Genomic DNA, 23778 nt, shown 5'->3' with positions numbered 1-23778 from the left:
GATGTCTTTGATACATATTAAACTCTGTATATCTAAAGTGGAACTCATTGGCTTTTGCACTAAACCCTCCCATTTCCCCTATTCTTACAGAGGGTAACATTATCATCCTAGTGTCTCAGACTTACAACGTAGAAATCATCCTGGATTTCTCACTATATCTCCATCTCCCATCTCCAAACTACTGCCAAGATCTGTTGAACATAGTTTGAATATGCCCTTTTCTCTCCTGTTTCCATCACTCATCTTCTCTCATCTTGATTATTGGAATAGACAACTGATGGATCTGTACCTTAACACTCCCTTCTCCAATCCATTTACCATTCAGTCACCAAACTGACTTCCTTTTTATTAAGTTCATTTTTTCCTTTCTTTTATTTTATTTTCCCTCATTTCCATGCAAAAACAGGTTTCAACATTCATTTCCAAAATCGTGTGCTCCAAATTCTCTCCCTCCCATCCCACTCTCCCTAATTGAGAAAGCAAGTTACTTGATATAGGTTAAAAATGTGTGGTCATAAAAAACATTGCCACAATAGATATGTTGTAAAAGTAAACATAAACTCCCTTCCTTGCAAAAAAGAGAAACCTCAGGACAAATAGAGTGACAAAAAGTATTCTTCAATATCTATTCAGACACTATCAGCTCCATCTTTGGAATGGATAGTATTCTTTATCATAAATCCTTCAGAGTTCTATTGGGCCACAGCATTGTTGAGAAAAGGTCATTCACAGCTGATCATGCTTCAATATTGCTGTTATATTGTGTACAGTACATTTTCGATTGCATCTGTTTATGTAAGTTTTTTTTAATTGAAAACATTCTCTTCATCATTTCCCATAAGAGAGCAACATTCAGACATTCTTTAACTGATGGGCATCCCCCTCAATCTCTAGCTCCCTGATACCAGCAAAGAACAGCTGTAAATATTCCTCTACAGTTAGCTTCTTTTATTCCTCTACTTCATCTCTTCTGGAATATAAACCTAGTGGTGTCCCTGCTTGACTAAAGAATAAGGATGATTTTATACTCACCAAGCATAACTCCAAATTGCTCTACAGAATTGTTGAATCATTTCACAACTCTTCCAACAGTGCATCAATGTTTCAATTCACCTCTATGACCTACTCCCCTTTCTCCTATCCCTTTCCTCTATGATAAGATAGATCACTATACCCAACTGTGTGTGCTTGTTATTCCCTCTCTGTTATTCCCTCACCTTCCCCCTCTTCTACTCTGCTTCAAAAGTTTTTTCTTGCTTCCTTTATGTGCAATAAAGTACTCAAATCTAACTTTCCTTTTCCTTTCTCCCTATATGTTACCATCTCACCCAATAATTTCATCTTTTTAATATATTATACCTTCAAATTCAACTCCCATGTGTGCCTTGTCTATATATGCTCCAACTACCCTAATAAATAAGAAAGTTCAAATGAATTATCAATATTATCTTTCCATGCAGGAATATATGCAGTTCTACATCATTAAGTACCTTATTATTTGTCTTTCATGTTTACCTTTTTATGCTTCACTTGAGTCTTGTATTTGACGACCAAATTTTTTGTTCAGCTTTGGTTGTTTCATCAGGAATGTTTGAAAGTCCCCTATTTCATAGAATGTACATCTTTTCCCCTCAAAGATTATGTTCAGTTTCACCGGATCATTGATTATTGTTTATAATCTAAGCTCTTTTGCCTTCTGTTATACCATATTCCAGACCCTACAAATCCCCTAATGTAGGAGCTGCTAAGTCTTGTATTATCCTTACTGTGGTTTCACTATATCTGACATTTCTTTCTGGCTGCTTGCATTATTTTCTCCTTTTCTTTGGAGTTCTGAAATTTGACTATAATATGGGAGTTTTCAATTTGGGGATCACTTTCAGGAGGTGATTGGTGGATTCTTTCCATTTCTATTCTACTCTCGACTCTAGAATATCAGGGGAGTTTTCTTTAAATGCTTCCACTTGAAGGAGGAGATCAATGAATTGTGTATGCAACTAAAAAAACTAGAAAAAGAACAAATTAAAAATCTTCAATTAAATACTAAATTAGAAATTCTGAACATCAAATAAAAATTTAATATAATTGGAAATAAGAAGACTATTGAAGTAAGATAAATTAAGAATTGTTTTATAAAAAACAAGTATAATAAAATTGTTTTCCCAATAATTTTTATCAAATACTGAGTCCCTGAGAATATTTTCTTTGAGTTTGTCAAACAGTAGATTACTGTAGTCATTTACTACTATTTCTTTTGAAACTCTCAATCCAATTGTATTCTATTTCTTAATCAGATCCAGGCAGTTTTGATGACTTGATGATTTATAGAATATTTGGTAGAGCAAGGCCACTTTCCTTTACATTTTTTATCAGTTATCTTGATATTTTTGACCTTTTGTTGCTCCATATTAATTTTGTTACAAGTTCTTCTAGTTATTTGGTAATTTGATTGGCATGGCACTAAATCAGTAGTTTAATTTGGGTAGAATGGTCACTTTTTTATATTAGCAGTATCTAATCATGAGCAATTGACATTTTTCCAATCGTTTAGATCTGATTTTGTTTGTATGAAAAGAGTTTTGTAATTGTGATCATTCATACAATTTCTGGGTTTGTCTTGGAAGGTATGTTCTCATCTTTTGTGTTGACTACAGTTACTTTAAATCAAATTTCTCCTTCTATTTCTTGCCCTTGGGCTTTATTATTCATATGTGTGTGTGTGTGTGTGTGTGTGTGTGTGTGTGTGTGTGTGTGTGTGTAAATGCTGAGGATTTATGTGCATTTTTTATATTCTGACTCTTTGTTGAAGTTGTTAATTATTTCAATTATTCCCTAGGGTTTTCTAAGTATGCCATATGTAAAAAGTGAAAGTTTTGCTTCCTCATTTTCAATTGTAATTCAATTTATTTTTCTTCTTTTATTACTAGAGCTAAGGATATAGCCCCAGAAGTGGTATTGTTTGATCAAAGGGTATACACATTTTATTTACCTTTGGGCATAATTCCAAATTGCTCACCAGAAAGGTTGGATCAGTTCACAGTTCCATCAAAAATGCATGTGTCCCAGATTTCCCACATCACTTCCAACATTGTTAATTGTTCTTTCTGATCATATTGACCAATCTGAGAAGTATGAGATGGTAGTTCAGAGATGTTTTAATTTGTATTTCTCTAATCAGTAATGATTTAGAGCAATTTTGCATATGACTTGGTTTTTGATTTGCTCATATGCAAATTGCCTTTGCATATTCTTTGATCATTTGTTAATTGGGGAATGTTTTAGTTTTTTTCTTCAGAAATCTGAATCAGTTCCCTATATATTTTAGAAATGAGTCCTTTGTCAGAAACACTAGTTGTAAAAATTGATTACCAATTTACATTTCGTATGATCTTGGTTAGAGTGGTATTGTTTGTACAAAAGATTTTTAATTTTATGAAATCAGAAGTAACCAGTTTGATTGTTTCTGATGATGTTATTTATCTCTTCTTTGGGCATAAACTGCTCCCCTTTCCATAGATCTGACAGGTAAACTAATTCCTTATTCTCCTAGTTTGCTCATAATATTGCCTTTTATGTCTAAATCCTGCACCCATTTTCATCTTATCTTGGTATAGGCTGTGAGATGTTGGTCTAATCCAAGTTTCTGCCATGCTATCTTCCAGTTTTCCTGGCAGTTTTTTTCAAAGAGAGTTTCTAATCCCAGAAGCTGAACTCTTTGAGTTTTTCAAACAGCAGATTATTATAATCATTTCCTTGCTGTCTCTTTAGTACCTAGTCTATTCCACTAATACACCACTCTATTTATTAGCCAGTACTAGACAGTTTTGATGACTGATGCTTTATAATATAATTTTAGATCTGGTAAGACAAATTCACCTTCTTTGGCATTTTTTTCATTAAATCCCTTGATTTTGTTTCCCCAAATGAATTTAGTTACAATTTTTTCTAGCTCACTAAAGAAATTTTTTTAGAAGTATGATTGGTATGGCACCAGATATGTAGTTTAATTTTGGCAGAATTGTAATTTTTATTATATTAGCCTCTTCATGAGCAGTTGATATTTGCTCATTTATTTAGATCTGATTTTATTTGTGTGAAAAGAGTTTTATGGTTGTTTGCATAGAGTTTCTGAGTCTGCCTTGGAAGGTAGACTCCCAAGTATGTTTTCTTGCCTGATTATTTTAAATGGAACTTCTCTTTCTAACACTTGCTGCTATATCTTGCTAGTAGCATAAAGAAATTCTGAGGATTTATGTGGGTTTATTTTATATCCTGTGACTTTGCTAAAGTTGATAATTGTTTCCAGTAGCTTTTAAATGATTTTTTTAAGGTTTCTTTAGGTATACCTAAAAAGCACCAGCCCCATCTGCAAAGAGTGAGCATTTTGCTTCTTCCTTCCCAGTTCTAATTCCTTCCATTTCTTTTTCTTCTTTTATTGCTGAAGTTAACATTTCTGATACAATATTGAATAGTAGTGGTGATAACAGTCATCGTTGTTTCACCTCTGATCTTATTGGGAATACCTCTAGCATTGCAATCCCCATTGCATATAATGCTTGCTGATCGTTTCCAGATAGATACTGCTTATCATTTTAAGGAACAATCCATTCATTCCTGTTCTCTCTAGTGTTTTCAGTAGGAATAGGTACTTTATTTTGTCAAAGGTTTTTTTCAGCATCTATTTAGATAATCATATGATTTCTCTTAGTTTGTTATTGATATAGTCAATTATGTTGTTTTCCTAATATTGAACCAACCCTGCATTCCTGAAATAAATCCCATTTGGTCATAATATATTATTGGAGTGTAATCACTGCTGTGATTGCATTGCTAAGATTTTTGCATTCATATCATTAGGGAAATTGGTCTATGATTTTCTTCCTCTGTTTTGACTCTCCCTGGTTTAGGTATCAGCAACATATTGGTATCATAGAAAGAATTAGTCAGAGTTCCATCTTTACCTATTTATCCAAAGAGTTTATATAGATTTGGAACCAGAATTCACTTGTGAATCCATTTGACGCTGGAGATTTTTTCTTAGGAGTTCTCTGATGGCTTGTTGAATTTCTTTTTCTGAGATAAGGTTATTTAGGTATTTAATTTTCTTTTCATTTAATCATGGCAACTTATGTTTTGTGAATATTTATCCAATTCCCTTATAATATCAAGTTTATTGACTTTCAGTTTGGCAAAATAGTTCCAAATTTTTACTTTAATTTCCTCCTTATTAGTGGTGAATTCACCTTTTTCATTTTTGATACTAGTAATTTTGTTTTCTTCTTTCTTTTTTAAACAGATTAGCCAAAGGTTTATCAATTTTATTGTTTTTTTCATAAAACCAACTCTTGGTTTTATTTATTAGTTCAACAGTTTTCTTGCTTTAGATTTTATTAATTTCTCCTTTAAATTTTAGAATTTCAATTTGGTATTTATTTGGGGTTTTTTAATTTGTTATTTATTTTTTTTAGTTGCATGCTTACTTCATTGATTTCCTCTTTATTTTATTCATGTAAGCATTTAGAGATATAATTTATCCCCTAATAACTGCTTTGACTGTAGCCCTCATGTTTTGGTATGTTGTCTCATTGTTGTCATTATCTAGGATGAAATAATTGATTCTATCTATAATTTGTTGTTTATTCCAGTCATTCTTTAAAATGAGGTTATTTAGTTTTCAATTAGTTTTAGGTCTATCTCTCTGTGGCCCATTATTGCATATGATCGTTATTGCATTATGTTCTGAAAAGTAAGTATTAACTATTTCTGCCTTTCTTCATTTTATTATGAAATATTTATGCCCTAGTACATGATCAGTTTTTGTGTAAGTGCCATATACTGCAGAAAAATGGAATTTCTCTAACATTTTCTGCTATATCTTGCTATATCTTGGTTTCACCTCTGATCTTATTGGGAATACATCTAGCATTACAATCCCCATTGCATATAATGCTTGTTGATGGTTTCAGATAGATACTGCTTATCATTCTAAGGAACAATCCAATTATTCTTGTGCTCTCTAGTGTTTTCAGTAGGAATGGCACCATCTATTCCCATTCAGTTTTCTTCAGACATATGTCTAGGTTTTCTAATATTCTATTTACCTCCTTAATTTCCTTCTTATTTTTTTATGGTTAAGTTTATTTAATTCCGAGAGGGAGAGTCTTCCTGTGATTGATTCAGCTTCTACTCTAAGAATTTGAATGATACCATTTAGTGCATACATGTTTAGGATTGAAATTGCTTCATTGTCTATGGTTCCTTTTAGGATAATGTAGGTTCTTTCCTTATCTCTTTTAATGAGATCTATTTTTGCAGCTGCATTATGTGAGATAAGGATTGCTACCCCTGCCTTGTTCTCTTCAGCTGAAGCATATATATATACTGCTCCAACTTTTTAACCTGTATATGTATATCTCTATATATGTATATCTGTTTCAAAAGAGTTCCTTATAAGCAGAATATTGTAGGATTCTAATTTTTAATCCACTCTGCTAATGCTTACATTTTATGGGAGAGTTCATGCCATTCACATTCAAAGTTTTATTTACCAATTCTTTATTACCCTCCAAGCTATTTTCCCTATGTTTGTATTTTTCCTCTTTTTCCATCTTAACCCTATTGCTCAGTATTTTCCTTCTGAATATTATGTCCTTCAGTGTGTTTGGCTCTTATATCTAACCCCCTCTCTTTTCTTTCCCCTTTCCCTTTTCACCTTCCTTCCCTTCCTTCTGTCAGTTCCTCTTTTCCTCTCCCCTCACCCTTTCCCTTCTTAATGCTTAAAGGTAAGATAAGTTCCCAAACTCAACTGAGTGTGTTTATTAATCCCTCTTTGAATCAAATTTGATGAGCATAAGATTCAGGCAGTTCTTGCCTCCTGGGTTCTTCTGCTTTATTGCAATAGGTCATGTGCATCTCTTCAATTGATCTAATTTACCCCATTCAATCTCCTCCATCTTCCTTTCTCTTTACTGTCTCCCCCTGTTAAGGAGATAATTGCTTTAAAATCATTCTATCAGAGTCATGGACAAGTCATGAGTGTCCATTACTTCTGGCTAAATATATTCTTTCTAAAGAGTTACAATTCTCAAGAATTATGACAATTTTTTTTCTCCCAGGTGGGGGCAGAATCAGTTTCATCTCATTGGATGTTTTTTTTTCTTTTCCTTTTTTTACCTTTTCATGTAATTCTATTGTCCTGTTTGAATTCCAAATTTTATATATCTCTGTTCTTTTCATCAATAAATGTTGAAAATCTCCTCTTTAGTTAAATATCCATCTTTTGCTCTGGAAGAGAAGGCTCAGTTTTGCTGGATAGTAAATTCATAGTTGCATTCTAAGCTCCTCTCTCTTCAGAATATAATATTCTAATCCCTTTGATCCTTTAACGTTGATGCAGCCAGGTCCTGTGTAATCCTTACTGTGGATCCTTGGTATTTAAATTGTTTCTTTCTGGCTGCTTGCAGGATTGTCCTTTATCTCATAGTTCTGGAGTTTGACCACAAATGTTCCTTGGTATTTTCATTTTGTGATTCCTTTCAGGAGGGGGTTGATGTATTCTTTCAATAAATATTTTGCCCTCTGGTTCCATGATATCAGGGCAATTGTCCTTCACTATATACTGAAATATGGAGTACAGGTGTTTTTTCTCCTCAGTGTTTTCAGGAAGCCCTATGATTCTTAAATTCTCTCTCCTGGATTCATTCTCCAGGTCAGTTGTTTGGTTGATGAGATATTTTACATTTTCTTCTATTTTTTTTATTCTTGGTGTCTCATGAAGTCATTAGTTTCCACAGATTCCAATCACATTTTCAGAGAAGAATTTTCCTCATTTAAGTTTTGAAACTCCTTTTCTGATTGGTCAATTCTATTTTAGAAGAAGTTTTCCATTTGCCCTGTTTTGAGAGAATTATTTTCATTCTCCACTTGTCCAGTTTTAATGGATTTGTTTTCTTGTTGCAAGTTGTTAAATTTCTCTTGCATAGTGTGAATTTTCTCTTGTGTTTCTTTTCAAAATTATTCCATTTGATTTTTTTTTTGAAAGATGGTGGTGTTAAGTGATTTGCCCCAAGTCACCTAGCTAGGAAATTATTAAGTGCCTGAGGCTGGATTTGAACTCAAGTCCTCCTGACTCCATGGCTGGTGCTCTATGCACTGTACCACCTAGCTGTCCCCCGCCCTATTTAATTTTAAACTCCTTCCTGATCTCTTCTAAGAAGTCTTTCTGGGCTGGAGACCAATTCATATTCTCCTCTGAAATTCTAGACCTCTCTGATTTAGGATCCTTTTCTGCAAGGTAATCTTCAATGGAACCTGCTTTCCACTGGCCTTTTTTCATTTTGAACCTTTTCCTCCTTGTCTTGGAGTGGGGACTGGTTCACAGACTTTTGCTGTTGAAATCCCTAGAGGCTTTTCTCACTTCGTTTAGTAACTCCAAGTGGGGGGGGCAGTAGGAAATGCCAGAAATTTTCTCTGTACTATATGTGACCTTGATTAGTGGCCCACTCTGTAGGCTTTTGGGGGGGAGGGGAGGGGTGGCAGGATCTAGGTTATCTTCAAACAAGGGCTGAGCCCTGGGGCTATATAGTTAATCTACTTAATGCTCAATCATCACTGGGGGAGATCAGCTGTCCACACCTGATCAGGGGCAAGCTGTTACTTTGTTTGTTCAGGGGAGAGTCAATTTCTCCCACAGGAATGGAGGGAGAGGGTACTCAATGGAAACTCAGGGACTTTGCCAAAGACTCCAATGCTTGGGAACTTGATCTTCCAGACCAGCCAAGCTGACACAATCTATGTCTAACCACTGCTTTCTGGCCTTTGCACTGCCCACATTACATACAACCAAAGATTCCACTGCTATTCTCCGGTTAGTCCCCGGGCTTCACCCACTGCTCTTGTACTGCTCCTCTGCTCTCTATCCCTGGCTCCACCATACTCCCCTGTGACAGATCTTGCTGGAAGATGTTCTCCTAGGTTCTTTTCTGGTTTCTGTCTCCAGATTCTGTCAAGAGGTTTGGTTCATGTTAGTTATGAGGGAAAGCCAGGAGAGCTTAAGACAGTGCCTGGCTTCTCTCCACCATTTTGGCCAGAAATCCAACCTTTTCTTCTTCTTCTTCTTCTTCTTCTTCTTCTTCTTCTTCTTCTTCTTCTTCTTCTTTTTAGGTTTTTGCAAGGCAAATGGGGTTAAGTAGCTTGCCCAAGGCCACACATCTAGGTAATTATTAAGTGTCTGAGACCAGATTTGAACCCAGGTATTCCTGACTCCAAGGCCGGTGCTTTATCCACTACACCACCTAGCTGCCCCTAATCTTTTCTTCTTAATGAAAGCAAATATGATGTGAGTTTTCTTCAGTATGTCTCAGGGAACATGCATGGGAAATGATTTTCCCAAACTTAAAGAGAATATGCAGGCCAAATTTATTTTTAAAAAAGAATCACTTCTGGGTGGCTAGGTGGCACAGTGGATAGAGCACTGGCCCTGAAGTCAGGAGTACCCAGTTCAAATCTGACCTCACACACTTGATAATTACTTAGCTGTGTGGCTTTGGGCAAGTCATTTAATGCCATTTACCTTGCAAAAAAAAACTAAAAAAAAAAGAATCACTTCTAAGATCCAAATGGATACAGGATTTAGACATAAAAACAATATTATAAGCAAACTAAAAGATCAAGGAGTTGTTTACCTGTCAGATCTATGAAAAGGGAAACAGTTTATTACCAAGGAAGAAATAGAGAACATCATTCAAAATAAACTGACATTTTTCACTATATTAAATTAAAAAGCTTTTGTACAGAGAATACCTTTGTAACCAAGATCAAAAGAAATGTAGTAAATTGGGAAACAACTTTTTGAAGCTAGTATTTCTGACAAATGACTCATTTCTAAGTTATTCAGAGAACTGAGTCAAATTTTAAAAAAAACATGCCATTCCCCAACTGACAAATTGTTAAAGGATATGCAAAGGCAATTTACAGATGAGGAAATCAAAGCAATCCATAGTCATATGAAAAAATGCTCCAAATCATTGCTTATTAAAAATGCAAATTAAAGCATCTCTGAGATATCACCTCACATCTTTCAGACTGGCCAATTTGGCCAGAAAGAACAATGATCAATGTTGGGAATCAGGGACACTATTACATCATTGGTGGAAATGTGAACTTATCCAAAATTTCTGGAAAGTAATTTGGAATTATGCCCAAAGGGCAACACAAATGTGTATACTCTTTGACTGAGCAATGCCACTACTGGATTTATACCCTGAAGAGATGATGAAAAAGGGTAAAAACATTACTTGTACAAAAATATTCATAGTAGCCCTGTTTGTGGTGTCAAAGAATTGGAAATCAAGTAAATGTCCATCAATTGGGGAATGACTTAACAAACTATGGCATATGTATGTCATGGAACAGTATTGTTCTATTAGAAACCAGGAGGGATGAGAATTCAGGAATGCCTGAAAAGATTTGCATGAACTGCTGCTGAGTGAGATGAGCAGAACTAGAAAAACATTGTACACCCTAACAGCAACATGGGGGTGATGATCAATCTTGATGGACTTGCTCATTCCATTAGTGCAACAATCAGGGACAATTTGGGGCTGTCTGCAATGGAGAATACCATCTGTATCCAGAGAAAGTACTGTGGAATTTGAACAAATACCAAGGACTATTACCTTTAATTCAGAAAAAAAATGATACCTTACTGTCTGATCTTGCTATCTCCTTTACATTTCTGTCTCATCACATTTAATTTGGATCAATGTATACCATGGAAACAATGTAAAGACTGGCAAATTGCCTTCCTTGGGGGGTGGGGGGAGAGAAGCAAGATTAAGGGAAAAATTGTAAAACTCAAAATAGATAAAATCTTTGGGGGGAAAAAAGAAAGTAGTCTTGTTATGATAGAGAGACAAATGATTTGAGTTACTTTGTTTTCACTGCTTCCTAGGGCCAGAGTTTGCCTGTGTAAAGGATCTCTAGAAACTAAATTATTACTATTGAATTCATTATACATATCATATCAATCAAGATCAAAATCATTATTCTCTTGATAGATCTAATATAGTCAAGGAAACTGTACTGCTAAAAGGCATCATAGGTAATGAAGTAATTTTTAAAAATTACCAAAGGTTTCTTTGATAAAAGTTTCATTCCTCAAATATATAAGAAACTGAGTCAAATTTATTCAAATAAAAGTCATTCCACAATTGACAAAAGAGCAAAGTTCATGAAAAGGCAATATACCAATGAAAAAAATCAAATCCATATGAAAAGAAGTTCTAAGTCCCTATTGAGTAGAGAAATGCTAAAACAGCTCTGAGATATCATATCACACTTAACTAGAAATGATAAATGCGGGAGTGGAAGTCGAAAATATTATACTAATTCACAATTGTTGGAGATGTAAGCTGATCCAACCATTCTGGATAATAATTTAGAACTATGCACAAAATATTAAAAAATATGACTAATTTTGACCCAGCAAAGATTAGTCTTTTAGTCAAATTATTAGTCATAGACTACTAGGTCTCTTCCATAAAGATATCAAACAAAAAGGACATGTTTATACAAAAATATTTATAGCAACTCTTTTTGGTGACAAAGAATTTGGAAAGTGATAAGGCTCATCAATTGTGGTTTGGCTAAACAAGTTATGGCATATGATGGTGGTGGAAGAGGGGTTTAGAAAAATATGGCAATACTAATATGAATGGTTGTAAAGTGAGAAGAAGTGGAATACATCATCAACAGTAACAATAACCATGTTTGATAATCAATTATGAAAGATGTGGCTACTAAGATCAATACAGTATTCCAAAAGGCTCATGATGAAAAAAATGGTATCCACCTCCAAAGACAGAACTCTTGAGTACAAACTGAAGTGTAATTTTCTCATTCCTTTATTTTATTTTATTTTGTGGCATAACTAATATAGAAATATTTTGTATGATTTAATATGCATAATTTATGTCATTGCTTTTCTTTTCAGTGAGTGAAGGAGGGATAAGAGGATATTTGGAACCCAAAATTAAAAAATATATATTTAAAATTAAAGAGGTCATAACTTTGAAGATAGCAGTTTCAGATGAATTCTGAGATTAAATATCAAATTGCAGAGATTTTAAAAGAGAATGGGAGGAAAGACAGTGGAAGGATAGATTTTATATGACTTTCTAAAGTTAACCACAAAAAGGACAACAAATATAGGTCAATAGCTACTGATGAAGGTAAGACCAAATGTCAGTGGTCAAAATACTTTAGCTTTCTTTTTCAGTAGAGGTTCTACCTTCCCTTGGAAACTCCACAGACCACAGTCTCCATAGCACCAGCATAAGGATACATTTGGGATACTTTGGGATCAGTATGGAACTTGCTTATCATTCTTTCTCTTTTGGATCCTGGATGGCAGTAAATATATTTAAGAATTGTAAGAATTTTTGTACAAAATATTCTGAAGAAAGTGCCATCATACTAAATTGATTTTCTAGAACTTGTAGGTATAGAAATAAATATGAATATAAGCATTAATATTAATAGATTTCTTCTTTTTAGAAAGAGGAATCAAAGAATATAACATCCTGTTCTCTCTCTCCAATATGCACAGACCCAAATAATTAGGCATTAGAAGACTTCTGTTGTGTCTGAAATGTGTTGAGAAAAGTATTTGTTAGATTATGTCCCTGAAAGGACACATTCTGTCACTATTGAGATTTTTAAAGCAAAGAATTGCTTAATCTTGCAGGAAGCAATTAAACCAATCATCATGAAGAACTCCTATGGCAAAAGTTTTTTTTATTGATATCCTGCTGAACATGCATAAAAAAACTAAGATTGAAGCAGAAGGTTATTATTATGGAGTTATTATAGTTCTTCTAATACATGTCTCTAATGCCATTAAAAATGATGCTGAATGTTTTCCTCAAAATTTAAAGAAATCCAGAATTTTATAATTAGAAGAAATTTCAGGTCAAACCATATTCAAAAGAAATTTCCACTACAATTTGCCTAAGAGAATATCTAGCCTCTCCTTGAAGCCCCTCAATGAGTTTGAACTCAAAACCTCTACTTCTAATGAGTTTTTTTTTTGTTATCATACCAAAATGCTACTTGTTATAAATTCTACTCTTTGTTCTTGATTCCTGACTTTTTGGGCCAAAAAATTAGATCCATTCCTATGGAGATCATCTGTCTTGATATGTCTCTCTCCAGCATAATGAAAACAGTTCCTTCCCACCTCCCTCAGACTCCCCTTCTCTCTGATGGGAAAACTAAAAGATAGTGCATTAAATTCTTCCTAATGCTTTCTTTTATAGAGGGCAGCATTTGCATTTTTCAGATCACTCTACTTTGCATCTGTAGCTGCCCCCAATGCCAGATACAACCTCCCCTTTGCAACTTCCTTTTGTGTGTTGTCTTCCCCATTAGACTGTAAACTCCTTGATGTCAGGGACTATCTTTCTTTTTCTTATTTTCTAGCACAATATCTGACACATAGTAGTCACTAAATACATGTTTATTGAATTTATTGAAAAATAAGTTAAAAATGCTCTTTCTTTAAGTGACTACTAAGCCTAGTAGTATAATGTAAAAGAATAAGAAAATAGGGGAAAAGATTGGAGAAAGAAAAAATATAGTTGTAGTAAAAAACAAAATAAAGATTATCTTATTGGTTTTTTTAACCTGAATTCCTTGGCATTCTGATATTTACAAAGGTCATTTAATATACTTTTAATCTTTATAAATTTGTCTTATTTATTCATTTTTGCTTTCTAGGTTTCAGATTCAGAGAGGGTCAATTGATCCAAACAACTATAAGAACCTGAGAGATAGTTTTCTGAAAATTTACCATAAAGAAAGGTATGTATATGTAGGTATATACACATATGGAATAAATGTAAATGAGTATGTTATTGTTCAGTAATTATTTGGTCATGTTTGACTCCTTGTGATCCATTTTGGGATTTTCTTGGCAAAGATATTAGTATAGTTTGTTATACCCTCCAATTCATTTACAAGTGAGGAAACTGAGGCAAGCAGGGTAAAGTGACTTGGCCAGGGTCACAGTGATGATCCATAAGTGCTTTTCTCACAGCAAGAATGATCAAATGATACACCAGAATCAGATATACTAAATAGTTGGGTTACTTCTGTTCTTTATTAGGGGTATCTAGGAGACAAAGCACCAGGACTGGAATCAGGAAGAGTTGAGTTTGAATCCAGACTCAGACATTTATTAAGCTGGGTGACACTAGACAAGTATCTTAATCTGTTTCCCTTAATTTCTGCATATTAAATAGAACTACTTTAACACTAATTCGAGGCAAAACTGAGAAATAAAAAAAATTCTGTTAATGGCCTGACTTTTTTCTTTTTATGCATTTTCTGAGTTTTTTAATGCTTTAGTGGTATCTCCTTCCAATTTCCTTCCTTCTAAAATAGTGCCCTATTGACCCTCATCTAAAAGAGCTTTCTAGATAAATTCATTCAAATTAAAATATCACTACTTGGTAAGACTTGATATTTTACTTTTGGAGAAACCTATATTTAAACTGAAGGTAAGAATTTAAATAATAGGAGTGAATCTCTAATTATGAAATTTAATAGATAATGAGAGGGGAATCATTCTAAAAAAATCTATCTATAAAGTAAACCCAAAGTTCAAGGCATTAATGTTATGTTGAGATAGGAAAGGCCACTTAGGGTTGTCGTGAAGATCAAATGTAATAATAATTATAAAGTATTTGGCATAGTGTCTTGTACAATCTAGTGTTAAGCACTATATAAATATTGTTTATTAGTATTTCCCAAGTGATCATAATCCAAGTTTTTACTCAACAATATATATTTTCAGAAACTGTTTTCATAGGGACAACTTGCCATAATGGAAATTAGACCTCTATGGGAATCAAGCTTTCTTGTCTAGTTGCAGGCACAAGTTCATTGTGTGATCTTGGATAAGCCACATGATGTAATTTATGTTCATTATTTTCCTCATGAGTAAAATGAAGATATTTGCTTTGAGTTCTAATTTTCAGTGGTTATAATAAACTAGATTGAAATCAATAATAAAAAATCTAACAATAACATATTGAGAGGAGTGTAGATTCAGTCTGTGAACTGTCTGTTCATGAACTGTGGACAGTCTCATTTCTGTGAGAATACTAAGAGGAAACTAGGATACGTAAGTGTATAGATATTGTGTTAACTACATTCAATTAGTCATGTGGAAAAGATATTGGAAAATGTTTTTGTGTCATAGGATCTATGTACCTCTGCATTCTATTCACTGAAGCACATGAAGTCTTCCTGACCTGATGAACTGTACATAGACCTTACTACCTAGGAATGATTTAGATATCATGGCAGAGGCATTTATTGTGGCTCTTCCCATTTAACTTGAAATTTAAAAAAATTACTTTGAAACAAAAGTTTGATCAAATATTTTATAAGGTGGAACCCATGCCTTCCCTCCTTCCCTCATTTATGTATATATATATATATATATATATATATATATATATATATATATATATATATATATATATAAAACTCTGTACTTAAACAATGTCTATTTGTTTGTGTCTATCTTTCCTCAAAGATTTATAGCATAACTTTAGTGCCTTGAACTTTGGGTCTATTTTACAGATAGGTCACAGTCTTATAGTACAATACCTTTCTCACTATATATATATATATATATATATATATATATATATATATATATATATATATGTATATATATACATATATATATAATTTCATAGTTAGAGAATCATTCTTATTATTTTAAAATTTACCTTTTGATAAAATATAGATTTCTCCAAAAGGTTCAAGTCTTACCAGTTAGTGATACTTTAGTATGAATGAATTTATCTAGAAATTTCTTGTAGTTGGGGGTATTTTAGAAGGAAGAAAATAGGAAGGAGATAGTATTGAAGTCTGAAAAAGTTAGGAAAATGAGATTTTTGACCAGGTCATTGACAGAACTTAATTTATTTCTCAGTTTTGCTTTGAATTAGTGCTAAATGCACCATAAAAAGTCTCAAAGTATCTAAAAGAGTTAACAATCACCTATTGCATGCACATTTTCCCCCCAACAACTCTAAGAATTGCACTGAATCTAGACATATCCTTAACATTTGAGGATATTGAAAATAAACTAGAGAATCTACAGAGGAATTTGTTGATTAATATAGAAGGTGGGACGTCTAGGGAATTAATTCAGTCTCCTAAAAAAGAAAAAGAAATAATTCAAGCTCTTGCAGTGTGCTATCAGCACTGAGAGATTATGTTCTATTGTAGGGCACAACAAAAAGAATGTAAATGCAAAGAAATGTAATATGAAAGTCTTTTTTTATAATTTTGATTGATATTTTATTTTTTCAATTTCATGATATAAAAGGGTTTTTTTGAATTTTTTAAAACTTTCATTTATTTAAAGCAATGGGGTTAAGTGACTTGCCCAAGGTTACACAACTAGGCAATTATTATTTTTAAATTTTTTTTAAATAAAAGTTTTTATTTATTTCAAGTTTTACAATTCCCCCACCTCCCATTCTTGATTCCCTTCCCCACCCCCCACCCCCCACAGGAGACAGTCAGTTAGTCTTTGCATTGTTTCCATGGTATACATTGATCTTAGTTGAATGTGATGAAAGAGAAATCATATCCTTAAGGAATAAAAATAAAGTATAAGAGATAGCAAAATTACATAAAAAGACAATGTTTTTTTTTTTAATTAAAGGTAATAGTCTTTGGTCTTTGTTCAAACTCCACAATTCTTTCTTTGGATACAGAAGATATTTTCCTTCACAGATACTCCAAAATTATGCCCGATTGTTGCACTGATGGAATGAGCAAGTCCATTAAGGTTGGCCATCACCCTCATGAAGCTGTTAGAGTGTAGAATGTTCTTCTGATTGTGCTCATCTCGCTCAGCATCAGTTCATGCAAATCCTTCCAGGCTTCCCTGAATTCCTATCCCTCCTGGTTTCTAGTAGAACAATAGTGTTCCATCACATACATATACCACAGTTTGTTAAGCCATTCCCCAATTGATGGACATTCCCTTGGTTTCCATTTCTTTGCCACCACAAACAAAAGCTGCTATGAGCATTTTTGTACAAGTAATGTTTTTACACTTTTTCATCATCTCTTCAGGGTATAGACCCAGTAGTAGTATTGCTGGATCATCGGGTATGCACATCTTGGTTATCCTTTGGGTGTAATTCCAAATTGCTCTCCAGAAAGGTTGGATGAGTTCACAGCTCCACTGTTTACTAAGATTTTATTTAAGATTTTTGCATCTATATTCATCAGGAAGATAGGTCTTTCCTTTTCTTTCTCTGTTTTAACTCTTCCTTTCTGGTCATATTGGCCAGTCTGAGAGGTGTGAGGTGGTACTCCAGAGATGATTTAATTTGCATTTCTCTAATAAGTAGTGATTTAGAGCAATTTTTCATATGACTATGGATCGCTTTGATTTCCTCATCTATAAATTGTCTTTGCATATCCTTTGACCATTTTTGAATTGGGGAATGGCTTGTCTTTTTGATAATTTGACTCAGTTCTCAGTGTATTTCAGAAATGAGTCCTTTGTCAGAAATACTAGTTGAAAAAATTGTTTCTGAATTTACTACATTTCTTTTAATCTTGGTTACAGTGGTATTGTCTGTATAAAAGCTTTTTAATTTAATGTAGTCAAAAATGTCTAGTTTATTTTTATTGATTCTCTCCATCTTTTCCTTGGTCATAAACTGCTTCCCTTTCCATAGATCTGACAGGTAAACTATTCCTTGATCTCCTAGTATTAATATTTTTTTAATGTCTAAATCCTGTATCCATTCTTGATCTTATCTTGGTATAGGGTGTGAGGTATTGGTCTAATCCAATTTTCCTCCATACTAACTTCCAATTTTCCCAACAGTTTTTTTTTATCAAAGACAGAGTTTTTATCCCAATAGCTGGACTCTTTGGGTTTATCAAACAACAAATTACTATAATCATTTCCTGCTATTGCACTGATCTACCACACTATTTCTTAGCCAATATCAGATGGTTTTGATGACTGATGTTTTATAATATAATTTTAGATCTGGACAAGCCACCTTCTTTTGTACTTTTTTTCATTAAATCCTTGGAGATTCTCAACTTTTTATTTCTCCATATGAATTTACTTATCATTTTTTCTAACTCATTAAAATAATATATTAGAATTTTGATTGGTAGGTCACTAAACAGGTAGTTTAATTTTGGTAGAAGTGTCATTTTTATTACATTAGCTCGACCTATCCAGGAGCAGTTGATATTTGCCCAGTTTTTTAAATTTGATTTCATTTGTGTGTGAAGTGTTTTGTAATTATTTTCAAAAACTTTCTGAGTCTGCCTGGACAGACAGGCTCTCAGGTATTTTATACTGTCTGAAGTTACTTTGAATGGGATTTCTCTTTCTAGCTCTTTCTGCTTCATCTTGCTAGTCATATATAGAAATATTAAGTATTTATGAGTGTTTATTTTATATGCTGCAACTTTGCTAAAGTTGCTAATTGTTTCTAGCAGTTTTTAGGATGATTTTTTGGATTCTCTAGGTATACCATCATTTCATCTGCAAAGAATGAGAATTTTGTCTCTTCCTTCACAATTCTAATTCCTTCTATTTCTTTTTCTTTTTTTATTGCTGAACCTAACATTTCTAATTTGATATTTAATAGTAATGGTGTTAATGCACATCTTTGTTTCACCCTGGATCTTATTGGGAATGCCTCTAACCTATCCCCCTTGCATATAATGCTTGTTGATTGTTTCAGATACTGCTTAAGAAACAAGCCATTCATTCCTAGAGTCTCTAGTGTTTTTAGTAGGAATGCATGCTATATTTTGTCAAAAACTTTTTCAGCATCTATTGATAATGTCACATGATTTTTGATAGGTTTGTTGTTGATATGATTAATTATACTGACAGTTTTCCTAATATTGAAAGAACCCTGCATTTCTGGGTTAAATCCTACTTTGGTCATTATGCATTATCCTAATAATAACTTGTTTTAGTTGTTTTGCTAAGATTTATTTAAGATTTTTTTGCATCTACATTCATCAGGTAGATAGATATATAATTTTCTTTTTGTTGCAAGATGTTAATTTTCTCTTGAGTTTCTTTTCCCAATTTTTCCAATTGATTTTTAAATTCCTTCCTGATTTCTTCAAGGAAGTCTTTCTTGGCTGGAGACCAATTCATATTCTCCTCAAAAGTTCTAGATCTCTCTGGGTAAGGTCTGTTTCTTATAAGTATTTCACCATGGGCCCCCCCTTCCACTAACTTTTCTTCATTTTCCTAGGATCTTGTGTTTGAGAAGGGGCTGGCTCTCAGAGGTTTGCTTTTAAATACCCTAAAGGCTTTGTTCACTTGGCTTAGTAGCTCCAAGTGGGCCAGCTAGTAGGGGGCACAGGTTATTTTCTTTGGAGTTTTTGAGGGTTTTTGTTCATTTTGATTGTTGAGCTGTGCTACTGGGTTGTAGAGAATATAACCTTGAGCATTTTTTGCTTGGGTTGGGATCTAGTCCTTGGGTCATCACTTGCCTAGTTGTTGCCTAGACAGTGGTTTGTTCTCAAACCATCCTGTCTATTGCCCCAGTTTTCTCAAAGTTCAGACTTTGTCTGGGTTTGGGAATCCTCCCTGCTGGCCTGCTATCTAGCTGCCAGGACTTGGGCTACAGTCTAGCTTCCAATTCCATAGCTAGAAGCCTCCTCTTGTTTTGCTGCTCTCCTGTCTAGCTGTACTTTACTTCCCCTTCCCCGCCCCAAAGTCACACCTTCACTGAAGATCCTACACAATGTCTACAGTTTAAAACCTGTTTTGATTTTTATGGGATCTATAGCTTAAATGTCTATGTAGAAGCTTCAATTAATGTTGTTTAAGGAAAAATTCTAGAAGCCTGCTAGCTTCACACCACTATCTTGGCTTCACCCCAGAAACGGGAAAACTCTTTCTTTTCAAATTACGATTTTTTTTATCTTGTGGTTTATTTTCATGTAACATGTGGAGATTTGGGATTATTTTGCCAGCCCCAACTTGCACTAGCAAAAAGGATTCCAAGAACCCAAGTACTAGGTCTCCTCAAGGTTCTTGAATTAAAAACTGTGAGTTTAGAGAATGTTGGTCAAATTCTCACAAATAGCTCACAAGCTCCCACCAGTAGGCTTCCTACTAAATCAATTAGACAACTGGACAATTTTATAAGGAAATATTTTCTTAGTCCTCTGATAAATTATCCCAAGGCTACATACAAAATTCAGGGGAAAGAAGGTATAAGTTCTGAGCACCCTAACCAGTGAATGTGAATGTAGGGTTGAAGACACATGTTGTCAGGGAAAAAAGCTTCATAGGACAGAGTACTAGAGTGCAGTAACTGTGATGTCATGTAGCAGAGTGCAACATGGCAGAGAGTGCAAAGAATAAGAGGACCTATTTCAGAGTATGAAAGCAGCTCACAGGGATATGATATCACTAAAAGACAGACAATTCTGTAGAATTATAAGCATCAGGGCTAATTGCAGAACAGGGTTTTCAGGAGTGCTACTGTCTTAGGAGCATGAAGCAACTGTTGCTGTTCAGTTATTTCTCAGTCATGTCCATCTCTTTGTGACCCCATTTGGGGTTTTCCTTATTTTCCCCCTTTTTTCTTTTTTTTAATTTATTTTTTCCCTGCTTACACAGAATAAACAAGTTTCAACATTTACTTCCAAAACCTTGAATTTCAAATCTCTTCTTTCCTTTCATCCCACTCCCTCCTATTGAGAAAGCAATGATATAAGTTGAACCATTGGGGGTTTTCTTGGCAAAATTACTAGTTTGTTATTTTGTTCTCTAGCTCATTTTGCAGATGAGGAAACTGAAACAGTTAACTGACTTGCCCAGGGTCACATAGCTAATAAATGTCTGATGTTTACCAGGTGATGACTTCGGTTTCTTGGAGTCATAAGTGAGAGTTAAATGACTAAGGTGGACATCAAAGGTGGAAAGCAGCCCTGAAAAGGACTCAATGCCCTCAGACCAGGGGTACTAGGCATCCTTAATTACACTCTACACCCACCACACTGCTGATAAATTCTTCCTTCTTGAAAAGGCTACAAGCCAAGGCCAAAGTAGAGGAGTGTTCGGTGCATGATCTTCTGTTTGCAGATGATTGTACACTCAATGCAGCCTCTGAAGCTGAAATACAACAAAGTATGGATAGATTCTCTGTTGCTTACGCTAACTTTGACCTAACAATAAACACCTAGAAAACATTAAGTGCTCCATCAATCAGAACCACACCATCTATTTGTGGAACAATTGATTACAGAATATGGAGAAGTTTGGAATGCACTTACCTTGACAATGTACTCAAATTGAAAATGAAGTTTCCACACACACATTGCCAGAGCTAGCTCAGTATTAGGGAGGCTTGGAAAGGAAGTGTGGTAGAGAGAAGAGGGATTAGACTGACTACTAAATTGAAGGTCTACAGAGCTCTTGTGCCGACTTCACTGTTGTATTCCTGTGAAACCTGAACAGTCTACTAGTGCCATGCCAAGAATCTCTTTCATTTAAATTGTCTTAGGAAAATTCTGAAGTCCACCTGGCAGGATAAGATACCAGACACAGGTCCTTTCTTGAGCAAAATCGCATTTAAAACATTTAAACATTACTTCAGAGAACACAACTATGATAGACTATCCATGTTGTGGCCAAGTTCTCATAGTGGGGTCAAAAGAAACAATACAGGGACACCTTTAAGATATCTCTTAAGAGCTTTGAAATTAATTGTAAAACATGGGAGACACTGGTTATGGAATGGCCCAGCATGGTGTGAACTTGTTAGAGAAGATTTAAGAGCAAGGCAGAATTGAAGCCGCTCAAAGAAAATGTGAAATACATAAGTTTAAAATAGAGACCCCAGGTGTTCACATAAACTATTTGTGCCTAACCTGTGGTAGAGCATTTCAAGCTCATATTGATTTGATCAATCCCAGTAATATAGTGTCTTCTTCTATATTTGTCTTCTTCAATAATGAAAGACAAGAGTCTGAGGACACATTTGAACTCAGTAAGAGGAGTCTTTCTGACTTCACACCTTGGGCTTTATCCATTGTACCACCCAGATATCTCAGGAGCATGAGTTACCTTAGTCTTCTATGTTGAGAATATATTTAGAGGCACAAAGTATAAGACTTGCATTTTTATTAACTCTTTAAGATTGCTAAAGTTATTTTTCTAAAAACAATTCTATGAAATTATTAATTACCTTCCTTTTACAGAAGATGACCCTGAGACTCAGTAATGTTAAATAGCATTCCAATGGTCACATAGTATGTGATAGAATTAGAAAATAAATACCACTATTGCAATTCTAAGCAACATCTATTTTTTCTGTTTTATCAATTTATTAATTTCCAGTTGCATTAAAAGGTAATTTTCAATATACATCTTTTTATAAAAGTTCTAAGTTCCACACTTTTCTATCACCTTCCTTTTCCTTCCCCCTCCTCATGGCAGCAAACATGGCATAGGTTATACATGTATGTTCCACATATTTCCATATTAGTCATGTTGTAAAAGAGGAATTAGAACTAAGAGGGAAAAACATCATGAGGAAGAATTTTTAAAAAAGTTAAAAAAAAAGTGAATTACTATGCTTTACTCTGCATTCAGGCTCATAAGTCCCCCCCACCCCCCTCCAGATGTAGATGGCATTGTACCCATCAGGTTTCTCAAGATTGTCCTTGATTGTAGTTGATCATATTAAATTATTGCTGTTAATGTGCACAATGTTCTTTTGGTTCCACTTAAAATTAGTTCCTTTAAGTCTTTCCAGACTTTTCTGAAGTCAGGTAGCTCATGATTTTTTATTGAACAATAGTTCTCCATAGTATTCATAATACCATAGCTTGTATAGCCCTTGCCCAATTGATGAGCATCCCCTAAATTTCCAAATCTTTGCCTCTACAAAAGGAACCAATATAAATATTTTTGTACATGTGGGTCTTTACCCCCTCTTTATGATCTCTTTGGGATATAGCCTAGTTAGTAGTATTGCCATATCAAATGGCATGCAGTTTTATTGCCTTTTAGGCATAGCTCCAAATTGCTCTCCACTATGATTGAATCAGTTCACAGCTCCACCAGCAGTGCATTAATGTCTCGGTTTTCCCACATACTCTCCAACATTGATCATTTTTCTTTTATATCATTTTAACCAATCTGGTAGATGTGAGGTGATGCCTCAGAGTTGTTTTAATGACTTGAAGTATTTTTTCATATGACTATAGTTTTAATTTCTTCATCTGAAAACTCCCTGTTCTTCTCCTTTGACCATTTATCAATTGTGAAATGTCTTGTCTTATAAATTTCACTAGTTTAATGTATATTTTAGAAATTAGTCCTTCATCAGAAACACTAGCTGGGCAATTGTTTCTCATCTTTCCACATTCCTTTTCATCTTGGTTGCATTGGTTTTGTTTGTGCAAAACCTGTTTTATTTAATGTAGTCAAAATTATCCATTTTGCAATTTATAATATCCTATATCTCTTCTTTACTCATAAACTTCTCCCTAATCCATGGATCTGACAGATTATACTTCATTCTCTTAATTGGCTTAGGGTATGATCCCTTATGTCTAAATCCTGTACCCATTTAGATCTTAGTATGGAATATAATATAAATAGATAAAGAATATGAGCTGTTGGTCTTTGCCTAGTTTTTGTCATATTATTTTTCTGCTTCTCCAGTGTTTTCT

At 34.1% G+C, this 23778-nt stretch overlaps 1 protein-coding gene across 7 annotated transcripts in view; it reads left to right on the top strand.

Moving 5' to 3' along the window:
• Positions 1–23778, top strand: part of SLC25A21 (solute carrier family 25 member 21) — a 918698-nt gene that overhangs the window by 570207 nt on the left and 324713 nt on the right. For all 7 annotated transcript variants that reach the window (XM_074213397.1, XM_074213400.1, XM_074213398.1 and 4 more), the window contains one exon: positions 13777–13860. In XM_074213397.1, coding sequence (XP_074069498.1) covers positions 13777–13860 — 84 coding nt within the window. The remainder of the gene's footprint in view (positions 1–13776; positions 13861–23778) is intronic.

Source organism: Macrotis lagotis, chromosome 1 (genome assembly GCF_037893015.1).
Source record: "Macrotis lagotis isolate mMagLag1 chromosome 1, bilby.v1.9.chrom.fasta, whole genome shotgun sequence".
In the NCBI taxonomy this organism is placed as follows: Eukaryota; Metazoa; Chordata; class Mammalia; order Peramelemorphia; family Peramelidae; genus Macrotis; species Macrotis lagotis.
This window is presented reverse-complemented; position numbering and strand designations above follow the sequence as displayed.